Below are 14076 nucleotides of genomic sequence, written 5' to 3'. Positions count from 1 at the left end.
AAGAGATCTGCACTCCCTATCTGTAAACCGCAACACTGACAAGACCCTGTTACAGAGCAACCTTACTGCATTGCTCCTTCTAGCGCACTCTTAGGCTCTATATTTACTTCCCAGGTTCACAAGAGCCACTTATAGTCTCATCCTACTTGCCAGTTCCAGTATGTAATGATGGGAAGCAACTCTGCACAGTCTCGTTACGGATGCTACCACTGCCTGCCTACTCAAACTGCTCTCATACTGCACATTATCTTTGCCTAAGCAAGAACCAGGGAAGGGCTCGGTTCTAAATGGACACAGGTCTCTAGAGGTGACAGTGGTATGGATACACTGTGGATTAGCTGTCACGCATAATAAGTCAGAGTAAGTCTCACTGATGAAAGAAAATCTGCCATACAAATGATACAAGAAAAGTTGGGAGTTTGAGATAAAACTACTACAACGAAAGCACAATTCTCTAAACAACACCGAACACAAATAATACTTGGAAGATCTGTCCATGAACAACCTCACTGTAGATCCTGTGCGAGCAAATTCACAAACGCAGTCAGATACCTTCCCATTTAAAAGCACAAAGGGGCAAAGTAGCGGAGAAGCACACGCTACACAAAAACTACATAAGGCTAAGCTGGCACGTAATAAAGGATGGTATGAATATCAAATACACAAAGGCTAAACTACAGAATGCAGCAATGATCTAAATGTCACAGGTTTGAGTTACGATAGTACACATAAATGTGAAAGTGTGTGTATCACACATACCTTCCAGACCACGTGTTAGAATTGCTGTAAATCTGGGAGGTACACAAATGCCCAAGAATGCATATAACAGACAAAGGAACGTCTAAGAGTGAAGGAAAGGCTGGGTGTAACAGATTTCATCCATGGTGGGTGTCAGAAGTACGTAACATGACAGCAGTCCCAGATACAGAAATGCTGGATGTCACTCATACCATTCAAGCTGTGTGTGTCCAATAAAGCTACTGGGGGGCCAAATCCAGTAAAGATGCACTGTGGCTGTTTGTACTACGACACACCCTCAATTGACAAGAACAGTTCGCCGCACACGTGAGCTTGCGTTGCCCTTAGGGCAGTAAATTATTAAGAGACAGACTAGCTGATTAATGCTCCCGGTCTGCCTTTCACGGTGTAGGCGGGACCCGGCCTACACTTTCAAGGGGGAACAGAGATCCCCTGCAAACAGGGGAGGCATTTGGTGGGTCCAAATGACTCTCTGTTCCACTTAAGATGGGCGCACTAGCCGTTTGCCACCTCCTCTCTGAGTCAGTGCATCTTTTGATGGCCTTTTTGTCTCTGCATCCAGAGTACGAGGTAGGCGCAAGTTCAATATGTTTCCCTCATTGTCCTGGTGCCACACCCCTATGTAATGGAGGGAATGCCCCTTTAAGAAGCTGCAATTATACAGGTGCTCTGGTACTATCTGTATTGCAGAAGGGGTCATGCAAGTGATTACAGCCTCCTTGGTATACCAAAGTGACCCAGAGGTGCAGAAAGCGGGCGCGCATGATCATTAAGCCTCCTTATATATTACAGCCCTGGAAAGGCTAAGTGCAACACAAACTATCCAGGACAGCAGTCATTATAATAATAAAGTTAGAGGACAAAAATGCAGGAGAGATTGAGAGTCACAGCTACGCGAAACGTCTGTTGTCACAGCTAAGTCCCACGGATAAAGTCTGTGGCTGCGGGCAACAATCACGGCAAATTAACTATGTTTCTCTTTTTATCGGTCTCTTATTAATCTAATGCTAAAACAAATTAGCTTCATAATAAGAAAATGTGATAGTTTGAAGCAAAATTTTATCCTAGTAATTATGATAGTTGAAGTCATATCAAAGAAAAAGGAGAGCTCTGCGTTGACCAATCTGAGTTCCAAATGGTGGACACTTACGCACTCCATGTCAAGTGTACGGCAGCTCTTTTGACACTCGGATCCTCTGGCACCCACACTAGAATTGGCACAGTCAATGTAGATCATTGGAGCCAAGCACTCTAGAAGAGAGAAGGAAAGACAAATGAATGTGCAATGCAGCTGTCATATCCAAGTGCTTTAGCAGTGTGTCTCCTGGGGAGGACATGTGTAGTTCTGTCTTAGAGACCCTCTACTGGGAGGGTACGTGAGACCCCACATATGAGGTCACAGATACAGGTAGGAAGCATCCGTGTGCAAGGGAACAAGATCGGAGAATTTATGTGGGCCTGTCAAACACAGGAAATGAGTGGATCTCCGTGAACAGGGTAAGGGAGAAATGGAATGAATTAGATTTTATCTCTGAAAAGATTCAGAAGCGAGAGAAATGCATAAAAAGGCAAGTGGTTTAATACGTGAGTGGAATTCCATGTATGAAACCAAGGAAGTGGGCCAATGACGGAAAGCAACTGGTAATACAACATAAATTCTAGATGTGAGGGATAATTTGCAATGCAATGGATACAAAGACCAGGTGAGATTATATATTGTATCAAGCCATTTATATGTAGAGAGAGTGATACATCATCCACATAGAAAATGAGTGATAATCCTCTTAGCATAGCAGGGTTACGGTTAATAGCAAGACGTCAGGTATGATACCATGTACACGGAAAGTAGGTAAGACTCCATCTGTGAATCAAGTGACAAAGGAAGTAGTGAATTTAGATGACACGACATATGGTGAAGGAGTGAAACACCATGCACAAGATTTATCATACAAGGAGTGAGTGAGACCACCCGGATGAGTCCAGAGATGTGGGGTTTGAGTGAGACCCATGTTCAGGATCTGGTATACGAAAGCTGACTGTAGCTCGATATACGAAACATATACAAAGGTGCAGTAAGACTTCATGTACAAGATCATCAACACACTCTGGGCCACTCTAACACTCTGTAGCTTTTGCTGTGCCTGAGGACTAGCGCTTAATTGGTAATAGACAGAGAGATGCTGTTACCTGGTTCTCTGCTGTGCTCCCCGATACAGCTCAGCTTTCCCTGTGTGCAGGTACTGAAAGAGAAATACGGTAGAGCATAAATTCACGTGTCCTGCACAATATCTTCTTCGAACCTAAAACGCTTGTTCTGAGGCAGCAGTGCCAGCTTGCATTTCTGCTCAGGATGACTAAAACTGGTTACATAAAAAGCTTGTCCTGTACTGTTTTTCTGATCTGTTAACAGCTATGCTTCACATATTTAGATTTCACACTGCACTGAAGGAAATCTTGTGGCAAAAAGCTAATCTGCGCCAGTGTGATGTTGCTGCAAACCATTCATTGCACTGCCATGAGAAGTTACTTATCTGTAACTGCATCTCATTGATAAGAAGTTTTCCATAAACTCAAATACATTTTAATTACCTTAAACGGTGAAATACCGGTCCACCCTGTGCTCTGCCATACCCTACCAAATAGGCGCTTAAGGTAGGTGATGCTGCATGCATCCTACCACCTGAGACTCTAACCATAGCAGATTGCAAGCATTGTTATAATCAAGCCATCTCACAATTGCCAAATGTTGCGATTTTCAGAGGCTGGGCATAACTTTTATCTAAATATCTTTTTCATCAACTACTGCATTGATTTATCTTTTGCACCACCTCCTTTGCACACTCTGATGTGACTAACACTGGTGTGTAATGTCCACAAAAATAATACACATTATTTACATTTTTAAATAATAACAAATAATAACATATAAGTGTAACTTTAAAATCAATATCAAACGAATAATTGTTGTAGAGAACATTTAGAGACGTCACCAATGCTATTTTTCATGGAAGAACTTGATTAACAGTGCTCCCTGTAGCTTTCCATCGAGTAGGATGCACCCTTTAAATACGGGGCAAAGGACAGTAGCAGAATATGATACAAAATACTACCATCTTGATATGACTCTTGGACAACACAACTTCTTTAGAGGCATGTCCAAATGCTACAGTAGTTGTACAATTTTATTTGTGAACCATATTCATCTCCCTATTGGATATCAGAGCCGCCAGAGTATTAAGCATGCTTTTGTACTTATGCCTATACATGAGGACCACCCAAGATTTTGCCCCCCCCCCACTCCTCGATAAAGTTCAGTGTGCCTAAGTAACAATGCAACAGCAGGAAAAACACCCAGAAGCTGAAAACCAGATTACTATCCCACTGTCTGTGAGCCCCCTGTGGACCCCACTTAGATCCACACCCAGCCATTTGATGCTGATAACTCCCTATTTCCACTACCCACTCCAATCCGTCGGTCGTACCTAATATTGAGTAGCAACTCATGAACTCTTCCATTTTCCCTGTTGCAAACCACCCTCATCACCACCATCCTCCTCTCTTCCTCGCAGCCTCCCCAATATCTGAGAAAAGGTTAAACTGGCCCTTAGCTGAAACTTTGAGCTTGGACTGGTGAACAATTGACACTTGAGCACCTTGAGTTTTAAACAAGTCAATCATTTTAACACTCTCTTTGTATGTGTGCTGCCAATGCAGACATATCAGAGAAAACCTTAAACTACGGCATCTCTAGAGTGGGAAATGCTCTCTTCTCTATCGCCTGAAACAGAATGCATTCTTTGACACGAAAAGCCGCAAAATTTACCAAAATAGTGCGCAGGTATTCAGCATTTGGGAGGCATTGAGCATGCACCCCATGGGCGCAAGTAATAGTCAAATCGCCCATTTGGCTCTGGTATAGCCTTTTTTAAATGAGTGTCCAACCATTCGGGCATCTTTTGTCCTTTAACCCCTTCTGGTACCCCTATAATTCTGAGGTTTAAGCGTCTGTTATAATGTTTTAATTCCTGTAATTTATCCTCCAAAAGGCGTTCACTCTTTCTCAACTGGGTGACTTCTTTTTGCATAGCCACCACCTTGTCCTTCAAGTTCGAGATTCTGACCTCTGCTTCCCTTAGCCTGTCTGGGACCTGGCCCATATCTTCCTTGATCTTAACCAAGGGTGCATGAAGAACAGCAATTTCAACATTTGCCTGATGGACTGATCTGCATTATCCCGGGAATCCCCCAGTGCTTGATGCATATGGCCCTTCATAACAATCCCCAACCGTGGTGTCAGTTGCGTGCTCTCATCGATAGAGTGTCACTTTGCGATGCAGTCTGGGGTGTCACAGCTGCCGGAGGTACTTTTGTAGAAAGAGATATGGGTTGGGTAATTCTAATACTCTCCACATCTACTGACAGAGTCGGATCCCCCATCTGCATAGGCCTCTTTATTTGTTTAGAGACTACAGAGTATTCCTTAGGTTAAGCTACTCCAGTTGAGTCCCCCCCCCAACTGAGTTGACAATTCGACTTTCCCCCTGGTTGGAGATCAGAAACATCATCACCATTCTCACACTTCAGCCTCATTTTGACTCCCACTGGGTTAATGCTTGTCCCATTCCTCTCAGGCTGAAGAAGTTCTCTAACTGCAAACTCCATCCCTTGTTGCATGTGATTATTTGCTCGAGTACCAACAGATTTAATTTGCTCCCCCGCGCTTTAGCTTCTGGGATGAGGTGCGTTGACTTGGCAGAGCACTTGAACAAGCACCTTTGCACTGAAATGTTTGCATGATCAGTAAGCTTATTCACCAGACTGGATAAGGACGATGGGCTCTTATTAGAGGATTGCTTAGTAACTGTAGAATAACTGTCACCACGATTTACGTCCCAATCTCTGATGATCCTGCCCCCGTCCTTGAACTCACTCAGGCTTTGTTAACCATCCCTGGAACAATAATTATTGGGGGATTTTAATTTCCTTCTAAATCTGGTTTTAGATTCAACATCTCAGATGTGCAGGTAGGGAAAACTGTGGGTGACAAAAGCCATACCCATCTGTATGAAAACTCTGGGGGTCAGTGGATTATTTGCATAAGAGGTATACAATAAAACATGAGTATTCTTGTGTGTTCAGGTAAATATATACCTCAGCTGGCAAATTAGACTATTTCTATCCTCTCGTGAGTTGAAATTAAATAGGTATACCCATACTCCAAGCAGTTTCTCAGATTATACCCTGGTAGAGATGGGCATAGTAGGGATCAAGGTAGAGCGACCCACTTTGAGGTGGCATTTTGATAAAGTTAACCTCAAGGCAGAGGAATGGTGCAAGGAAATAAATAATGAGATAATAAGCTATTTTGCACTGAATACGGACACTGCTATCTAAGACTGTGCCTGGGACACATTCAAGGTCACAATACATGGTTACATCACCTCACAAGGTATCATGTAGAGAAAGGTGCTTTCTGCTCACCGGCAAGGTTCCAAATCTTCCCTTCGGCAAGCTCATTTGGTTTATTTATGCAACAAGAATACTTTCAGTAAATTGGTACTTAATCAGGTGAGAATGAACATGCAAGATTACTATTGTGAGTGTGGATATATTCCTAATACTGCCTACCTTCAAAGAGTATGGGAGGAGTGGTGGACCTCGCCCTTTTTGCAGGTTCATCCCCAACCTTTTTGCCTCCTTCCTCCAATTTTTTCTGACCAATTTTTGTTGGCTTTAGGACTCTGGGCACTTTACCACTGCTAACCAGTACAAACGTGCAGATGCTCTCTGTATAAATTGTATTGGTGATTGGTTTATCCACGATTGGCATATTAGGTTTACTAGTAAGTCCCTAGTAAAGTGCACTAGAGGTACCCAGGGCCTATAAATCAAATTGTAGTAATGGGCCTGCAGCACTAGTTGTGCTACCCACATGAGTAGCCCTGTAAACATGGCTCAAACCTGCCCCAGCAGTGTCTCTGTGCACAGTTTTAACTGCCAATTCGACCTGACAAGTGCACCCACTTGCCAGGCCCAAAGCTTCCCTTTTTATACTAGGAAGGCTCCCCTAAGGTAGGCCATAGGTAGCCCCATGGGCAGGTTGCAAAGTATGTTAAAGGTAGGAAATGTACCAATGTGTTTTACATGTCCAAACAGTGAAATACTGCCAAATTTGGTTTTCACAGTTTCAAGGCCTATCCTTCTCACAGTTTCAAACCGGGGCTGCCTTTAAATATCTTTAAAGTGCAGCTTCCCTTTGGGAGCAGATTTGGAGTTTGGGGTCTCTGAACTCACAATATGAAAATGCATCTTTTAGTAAAGTTGTTTTTTAAATTGTCAGTTTGAAAATACCACTTTTAGAAAGTGGGAATTTTCTTGCTTAAACCATTCTGTGATTCTGCCTGCTTGTGGATTCCTTTTCTGGGTCAGACTGGCAGCTGGGTTGTTTGTGACTCTCAACTAGACAGTGACACAAAGGGAGCTGGAGTGTAGCCTGCATATCCTGATGGGCCATCTTGGCTAGAGTGGAGGGAGGAGTGGTCACTTTCACCTGAATGGGTTGTGCCTGCCCTCACACAATGCAGTCCTTAACCTCCTGGTGTATGTCTGGGCCCAGGCCTGGGCAAGGCAGGATCTTGTGAACAACAGAGACTTTCCTTTGAAGTTTGCCTATTTCAAAGGCATGAAGAGGTATGAGAAGTGGACCCAATACCTCAGATTTTCAGATTACTTCTGGATTCCAGAGGAACCTCTACCAAGGAGAAGAGCTGAAGAAGGAATACCGCCCCTTTGCCTGTGACTCTGATTTCCTGGGTTGACCTGCAGTCGCTGTTTCTGCCTGAAAGAGGGCAAAGACTGGACCTTTTGGTTTATTCCTGCTTGTGAAGTGTCTCTAAGGGGTTGGACTGAGTTTGCCTCCTGTATTGAAGTCTCAGGGCCACCAAAGACTTCCTCTGCCAGCACCTGGATTATCTGCTGAGAATCCTGCCCTGCCAAGTGGTGCCCTAACATGTTCCTGGGCCCTTGATAGGGGAAGCTGGTAGAACAAGGGTTGAAATCCATGCACAGAAGGTGTATGGGGAAAATTTTGGCTCACCACCTGCAATTTGGCTGTAAAAACGACGCGCCACCCCCTCATGGCTGAAATTGATGCACCACCTTCATCGCAGGTGGGAAATCGAGGCATCACCTACATCGTGGCTGGAGAAACAATGCAACACCTGCTTGCACCTGCTGAAAATGACACAAACCCCACACAGCGTGGTTTCCCATCACGTGTGGCCAGATTTCACACGCAACATCGCTGGGCGTCAAAAATCATTGTGAAGCTAAGTGGACCCAAGGAGCCCCATCTGGAAACTGACACATAGCTAACTTGCGGGAGAGAAAAACAACACATTGCTGGCTTTTTCGATGCACGCTTCTCGTGCAGCCTTATTTGTGATGCAAACCAGGTACTTTGTGTAACAACAACGTTTCCATTGTTTTCTATGGAGTACGACTCTTTTTCACTGTAAAAAGTCATCAGTTGACTTGTGTATGTTGGATTTTTGACATTTTGGTCTTGTTTGATTTAACTAAATATTTTTTCTAAACTGTTGTGATGTCCATTTTGTACTGTTTTCACTGTATTACTGTGTGTGTTGGTACAAATACTTTACACATTGCCTTTGAGATTAACTAGACTGCTTGTGTCAAGCTACCAAGGGGGTGAGCAGGGGTTAACTTAAGTGTGTATCTCCATTGCCCTGACTAGAGTTAGGGTCCCTGCTTAGACAGAATGCAAACTGACTGGCAACCAGAGATCCCATTTCTAGCAAGAAGAGTGAGTATGCAGGTAAATATTTAGCCTGGCAGACTCGGGAACCCCAGATTCAGAATACAGTTTCCTCGCTTTTTGATGAAGAAACTAAAACTAGCCTATCCGATTTATGATAAATTTTTTAAGCACTATAAAGCACTTGCTAGTGTGCAACAACAAGTTGATACAATTCATCTCAAAAGTTTCTTTTCTCAGCTTCCTCTCCCAAAACTTGGTGCTAGGCAAGAACAGGCCCTGCTAGCTACAGCCTCTCTTGAGAAGATTGAGGAGGTAGTGAAGTCATTGGTCAGTGGAAAATCCTACTGTGCACCTGGATTGCCTGCAGAGTTTTTAAAAGAAATTTGCACTAATTGTAAATCCCAAATTGACCAAGCTCGCCAATTACATTTTGGAGGGGGGTAAGGTCCCGGGTTCATTTTGCACTGCTGTAATGATTAACTTTCTGAAAAAAGATAAAAATAAGGAAAATATGAACACATGTAGACCCAGCAGTCTGCTAAATATAGATTATAAAATCATTGCCAAAGTGCTGGCTAATCGTATGAGTGAAATTCTCCGGCAATTATTTTCCAATACAAAGTTTTTAACTGAAGCACTAGATTATTTTTCGCAAAATCAAACCTTTGCCCAGGTTTTATTATTGGATGCAAAAATGGCATTTGATCTTGAATCTTGGGCCGGCCTGTTTGCTATTTTACAAGAGTTTTTGGTTTCCAGAGCGGCTGATTCAGAATATATATCACACCTGTAAGGAAGGGCTACAGATCAGATAATTATATATTTTTTTTAAATAATTTTTTTTATTGACATTTCAAATAGTACATATCTGTTCGCTCATTTCGCCAGAACTTAATACTCAGGGTTCTACATCACATTGTTATACAGACTGTAGGTATCCATTATGTACTTCACAGAACCACAGTCACAGGATATCCTATATCTTATCCACTCCTTGGCATACAAAATCATATTGGCGAAGTCTTAAGTTTTCTCATGTTCTCAGTTGCATATTTGCGAGATAGGGAGCTGGTAATCACCCCAAATAATGTCGCAGGCATGAATGCCTGTCCTCCCTGTGTGTGTAAGCCAATAACGAAATAGAAAGAAACAAAACAGTATAACTAGTTAACCCAGTAACTTGCCCAGATTTACAGTGATCATGTGTGCGGTGTGCAGTTGCCCATGCCGGCCCCTGAGTTTCAGGGGACAGGAGGAAGGGGGGGACCATGTGGAGGGGCAAGAAGGGGCAGACAGAGGGGGAGGTCCCATCCACAACGCAGATCAACAGTGGTCGGTTCAGTGCCAGTTCTCATTCATCCCCGAGCCATTCGGAGTCAGGGCCACACCTGTGCCATCCTCCGCACCGATGTCCAGTGTTTCCCATGCATCCACCACCTCTGCCCACAAAGGGGCAATCAGTTGGTGCCTCAGTCTCCTCATCTCTTCTCTCTGCAGTACTTTCTCCTCCACCCTTGCTCAGTGAGTAACGTCTGCAACCCATGTGGCCAATCCAGGTCCTTACTTGTTTTTCCAGGCCATCACCACTCTCCTGCGTACTAGTACTAATGTCTGCAAATCTATTCCCCACTTTTTTAATTAAGGGCTTGTCAAAAAGGCCCAACAAGCATCCTGCTGGCCCATCATCGAGTTGTCTATGTAAAACTGTGTTGAGACGGGCAATCACCTTTTCCCAGTAGGGCCTTAGCATTGGACAGTCTCAGGTCATATGGCAAAGGTCCACATCAGCCAATGGACATTGGGGTTATACTCTTGTCGCCCCCCATAAATCTGGTTAATTCTGCATGGGGTGAGATAGGTCCCATGAACATAGTTATACTGTATAAACTTCATTTGCGTATTACGTGAAATCGTATATGCAGAGGCTAGAATATTATGCCATTCAGCATCTGTCATGGTTCTGCCTATATCTACATCCCATTTGGGTAGCAATCCGTCTAGTGGTCTCTCAAGCATCCCATTTAATGCCTTCTATATCCAGGTGATCAGGTGTGAACCTCCACGCACAACCAGAAGAGTATGGAGGGCTGCTGCTGCGGGGGGTTCACCACTACCGTCTCCCCACAATTCCTTCAGAGCCCGTGCTACAGCCTCATAAGTCAGAAATTGGCCGACTGGCAGACCCTTTTGGTCTGCTAGGTACCCGAAGGGGATCAGCATCCCTCCCTGATAGCAGTCGCCCACTGTAGTGATCCCTGCCTCTGTCCAGTATTTGAGTTGTCTGGAGGTGAAGGCGGACCCAGCCGCGCCACGTGGAGTCCCACAAGGGATGGCGCATGTGCATAGGGATTAGTTGTCTTTGTTCTCCGAAGGGCTCTATGCCACGCTGCTGGAGCTGTGGATACCAATATGTTCGGTCTGGGCGGTACTGGTTTCCCCCTGAGCAGTCGTGCTATGAGTTCCTCCCCTTGCCCAGCTTCGACGTCCAGCAATGTCTCTGCTAAGTTTAGCCCATTTAGCCATCGCGCCAGCCATTGTAATTGAGCTGACAGGTAGTAAAATTCAAAGTCTGGGGCTCCAAGTTCTTCCTTCTCAGGCGGCAGATGAAGAGCCCCCAGTGCCACCTGGTGACGTCCCCCGTCCCATATCAGTTCACGCTGTAGAGAGTCTAGTGTCTGAAACCACGGCACCGGAACAGTCAGCAGCAAGTTGGTGAAATAGTACAGGAGTCTAGGGAGCATAACCATCTTGGTAAGTGTGATCCTGGCCATAACTGGTAGTTTTAAGGAACACCAGAAAGCTACCTCTGTTTTCAGAGCCCGGTGTGCTTTCCCCAGGTTACCCTCTCAGTGGTCTTTTTTATTATGATAAATCTGGATTCCCAGATACATAAACGTTCGGGGAGCCCATTGTACATCCACCGGGCACGAGAGTGGACGTGCCACTCCCTTGAATATTGGGAATATGCACATCTTTTGTCTGTTAAGCCGTAAGCCAGAGTGTTTACCGAAATCCTCCAGCATCTGAATCACCTGTGGGAGCACAATACTCCCATCTCGCACATAGATAAGGAGGTCGTCTGCATAGAGTGAGATGATGGGTGGGGGGAATCACACCCCACTCCCGTCCTCTATTCCGGAAATTCTCCACCAGTGGCTCTATGGCCAAGACAAAGAGTAGGGGGAAGTGTGGGCAGCTGTCTGGTCCCCCTATGAACTTCGTAGCTGGCAGATATCGTGCAACATCATTTTGACCCTAGCTTTAGGGTGGGTGTAGAGCAAGTTTACCCACCTCCCCTACTCCTGTCCCAGGCCCATGCGTTGCATCACTGTCTCTAAGAAGTCCCAACGTATCGTGAAGAAGACCCTTTCCAGGTCTACTGCCACTATCATAGATGTGGGGTCATGTGGGTGTTTCTCAGCATAGAGATGCGTGTAGAGCTGCCGTAAATTACTGGATGTGTTTTGCGTAGGGATGAACCCGTTTTGGTCATCATGGATGAGGTCCCTCATATGTGGGAGTAGCCAGTTCGCCATCACTTTGCTGAGTATCTTGAAGTCGGTGTTTAACATTGAGAGTGGACGGTAATCAGCATCCGTCGCCCCATCCCACCTCCCCTTTGGTAAGGGTACCACTAATGCCTCGCTAGCACAGTGAGGTAATTCCCTCTTCTTATAAGCCTCCATGTACATCTCCACCAGTCATGGTGTCAGTACTCCCACAAACTTTTGATAGAATTCAGGGGGGAGACCATCAGTCCCTAGGGTTTTTCCCATCGTCAGGTCTTTTATAGCAGTCTGCACCTCTTGTGCCTTCACTGGTGCCCCCAATTGTTCACTGTCCGAAACTGGCAGCATTCGCATTTATAGTCCACCCAAGTAGGTATGCAACGCACCCCTCTCTGCCAGCAGCGGTGCAGTATATAGGGTCATTTAGTAAGATCTAAACTCATCATTAATGTGTCTCGGTGCATGCAGTATAGTCCTGTCCTGGGTTGCCAGGTGACTGATTAGTGCTCCCCTGCTTTCCGGTTTTATCAGCCAAGCCAGTAGCCTCCCAGCTCTCCCCTCCTCCACGTGAATTCCATTAGTGTGTATTTTATAGTTGTGGCAGCGAAGGCGCTCTAGTGCCTCATTATGTGCTTCCCACGCTACTGAGAGCTGTTGAGGTGCCTCCGGGTTGGCACCCATCTCTGACTCCCATCTACATAGGGATGCAACCTAAGTATTCTGAGTGTGTGAATGTACTGCTAATGCTGGCCGTACAGAGCATATGGTCAATCCTAGTATGTATTTGATAGATGTGAGAGTAATGTGAGAACTCCCTGTAGTGCTGGTGCTGCAGCCGCCATATATCTTTCAGCTCCCACCCAGATCTCCAATTTGTCAAGCCCCCAGCCAACTGAGTTGTCACCGACCCCGCAGAGGTGGAGTAGAATGGTCTATGTCGGGATCAGGGACAGCATTGAAGTCACCCCCCAGGAGATAGGGACTGTCCGGGTGTCCGGCACGGTGGGCAGACAACTTGTGAAGGAAGGAGACCTGATCTTGGTAGGTGCATATATGCTCCCCAGTACTACCAGTCGTCCGTACAAGCGGCCTTCTACTAGTACGTACCAGCCCTCTCTGTCCAAGTCCACAGAGAATGGCTCAAATGGCACTCCCGCCCTAACCCAGACCAGCGTTCCACGTGCATATGCAGAGTATGTGGTGGCAAACCGTTGCCCCCGCCAACGTGTATGGAGGCGATCAGCCTCCAACTTAGTGAGGTGTGGCTCCTGTAACAGTGCGATGTGGACTCCACTTCTCTTCATGTATGTCAAGATACTATGGCGCTTTGACATGTTACCCATCCCCCGAATGTTCCAAGACATCAATTTAAGAGTAGTTGCGGCATGCATCAGGGAATTAGTATGTCACTCGCCCGAGACCCCCACACACCCCACCTCCCTACCTCACACCCCAATTCCTGCCCTGGGCATCACCAACAGCAAGAACATCAACAGGGTTAATCAATCCCCAACTCCCCATCCCCAGGTCACAATGGGAATGGCCGGCCACCCAAACCTGTGTTAACAGTCTGAAACTAGCCATCATCTTCACCCTGCTGGAGTAATCCAGGGGCAAATGTGGGGTATGTTCGTCCTATACCATCGCAATGGTGTCGGTCATCGGTGACATCCGGACAGGCCCAAACTCGCACTCTGGGCGCCGCTTGCGTAAAGGGAAATTCTATGAAATGGTGGAAGGCAGCAGCAGCTAAATAATTTCTTCAGCTGTCTGAGGTGTTACGTGCGGTGGATCACCCAAGAGGGTCCACAACCAACTCATAATCTGATGAGTCCTCTGTTTCACCAGCATCCGTGTGTCTTGTTTGTCCTTATCATATGTGGGCGACTCCACCAGAGATGCAGCCGCCTGAATCGCCGCCCGTTTCTCCTGACTGGTTTGTCTTGTCGTTGGCCTGAGCACTCTGTCCCTGTGAGGCCGATCAATGGAGCGGCGTCTCTTTTTCCGGTATCTAGCTGGGGGAGGCTT

At 45.7% G+C, this 14076-nt stretch overlaps 1 protein-coding gene across 1 annotated transcript in view; it reads right to left on the bottom strand.

The window, feature by feature from the left end:
* The window catches only part of LOC138284406 (mucin-2-like), a 1072535-nt gene that overhangs the window by 584667 nt on the left and 473792 nt on the right, over positions 1-14076 (bottom strand). Inside the window, exons 18-19 of the mRNA XM_069223143.1 lie at positions 2947-2999; positions 1910-2010 (exon numbers count right to left, since the gene is read on the bottom strand). Coding sequence (XP_069079244.1) covers positions 1910-2010; positions 2947-2999 — 154 coding nt within the window. The remainder of the gene's footprint in view (positions 1-1909; positions 2011-2946; positions 3000-14076) is intronic.

Source organism: Pleurodeles waltl, chromosome 3_1 (genome assembly GCF_031143425.1).
Source record: "Pleurodeles waltl isolate 20211129_DDA chromosome 3_1, aPleWal1.hap1.20221129, whole genome shotgun sequence".
Lineage (NCBI taxonomy): Eukaryota > Metazoa > Chordata > Amphibia > Caudata > Salamandridae > Pleurodeles > Pleurodeles waltl.
The sequence above is the reverse complement of the archived record's forward strand: the minus strand, read 5'-3'. Positions and strand labels throughout refer to the sequence as shown.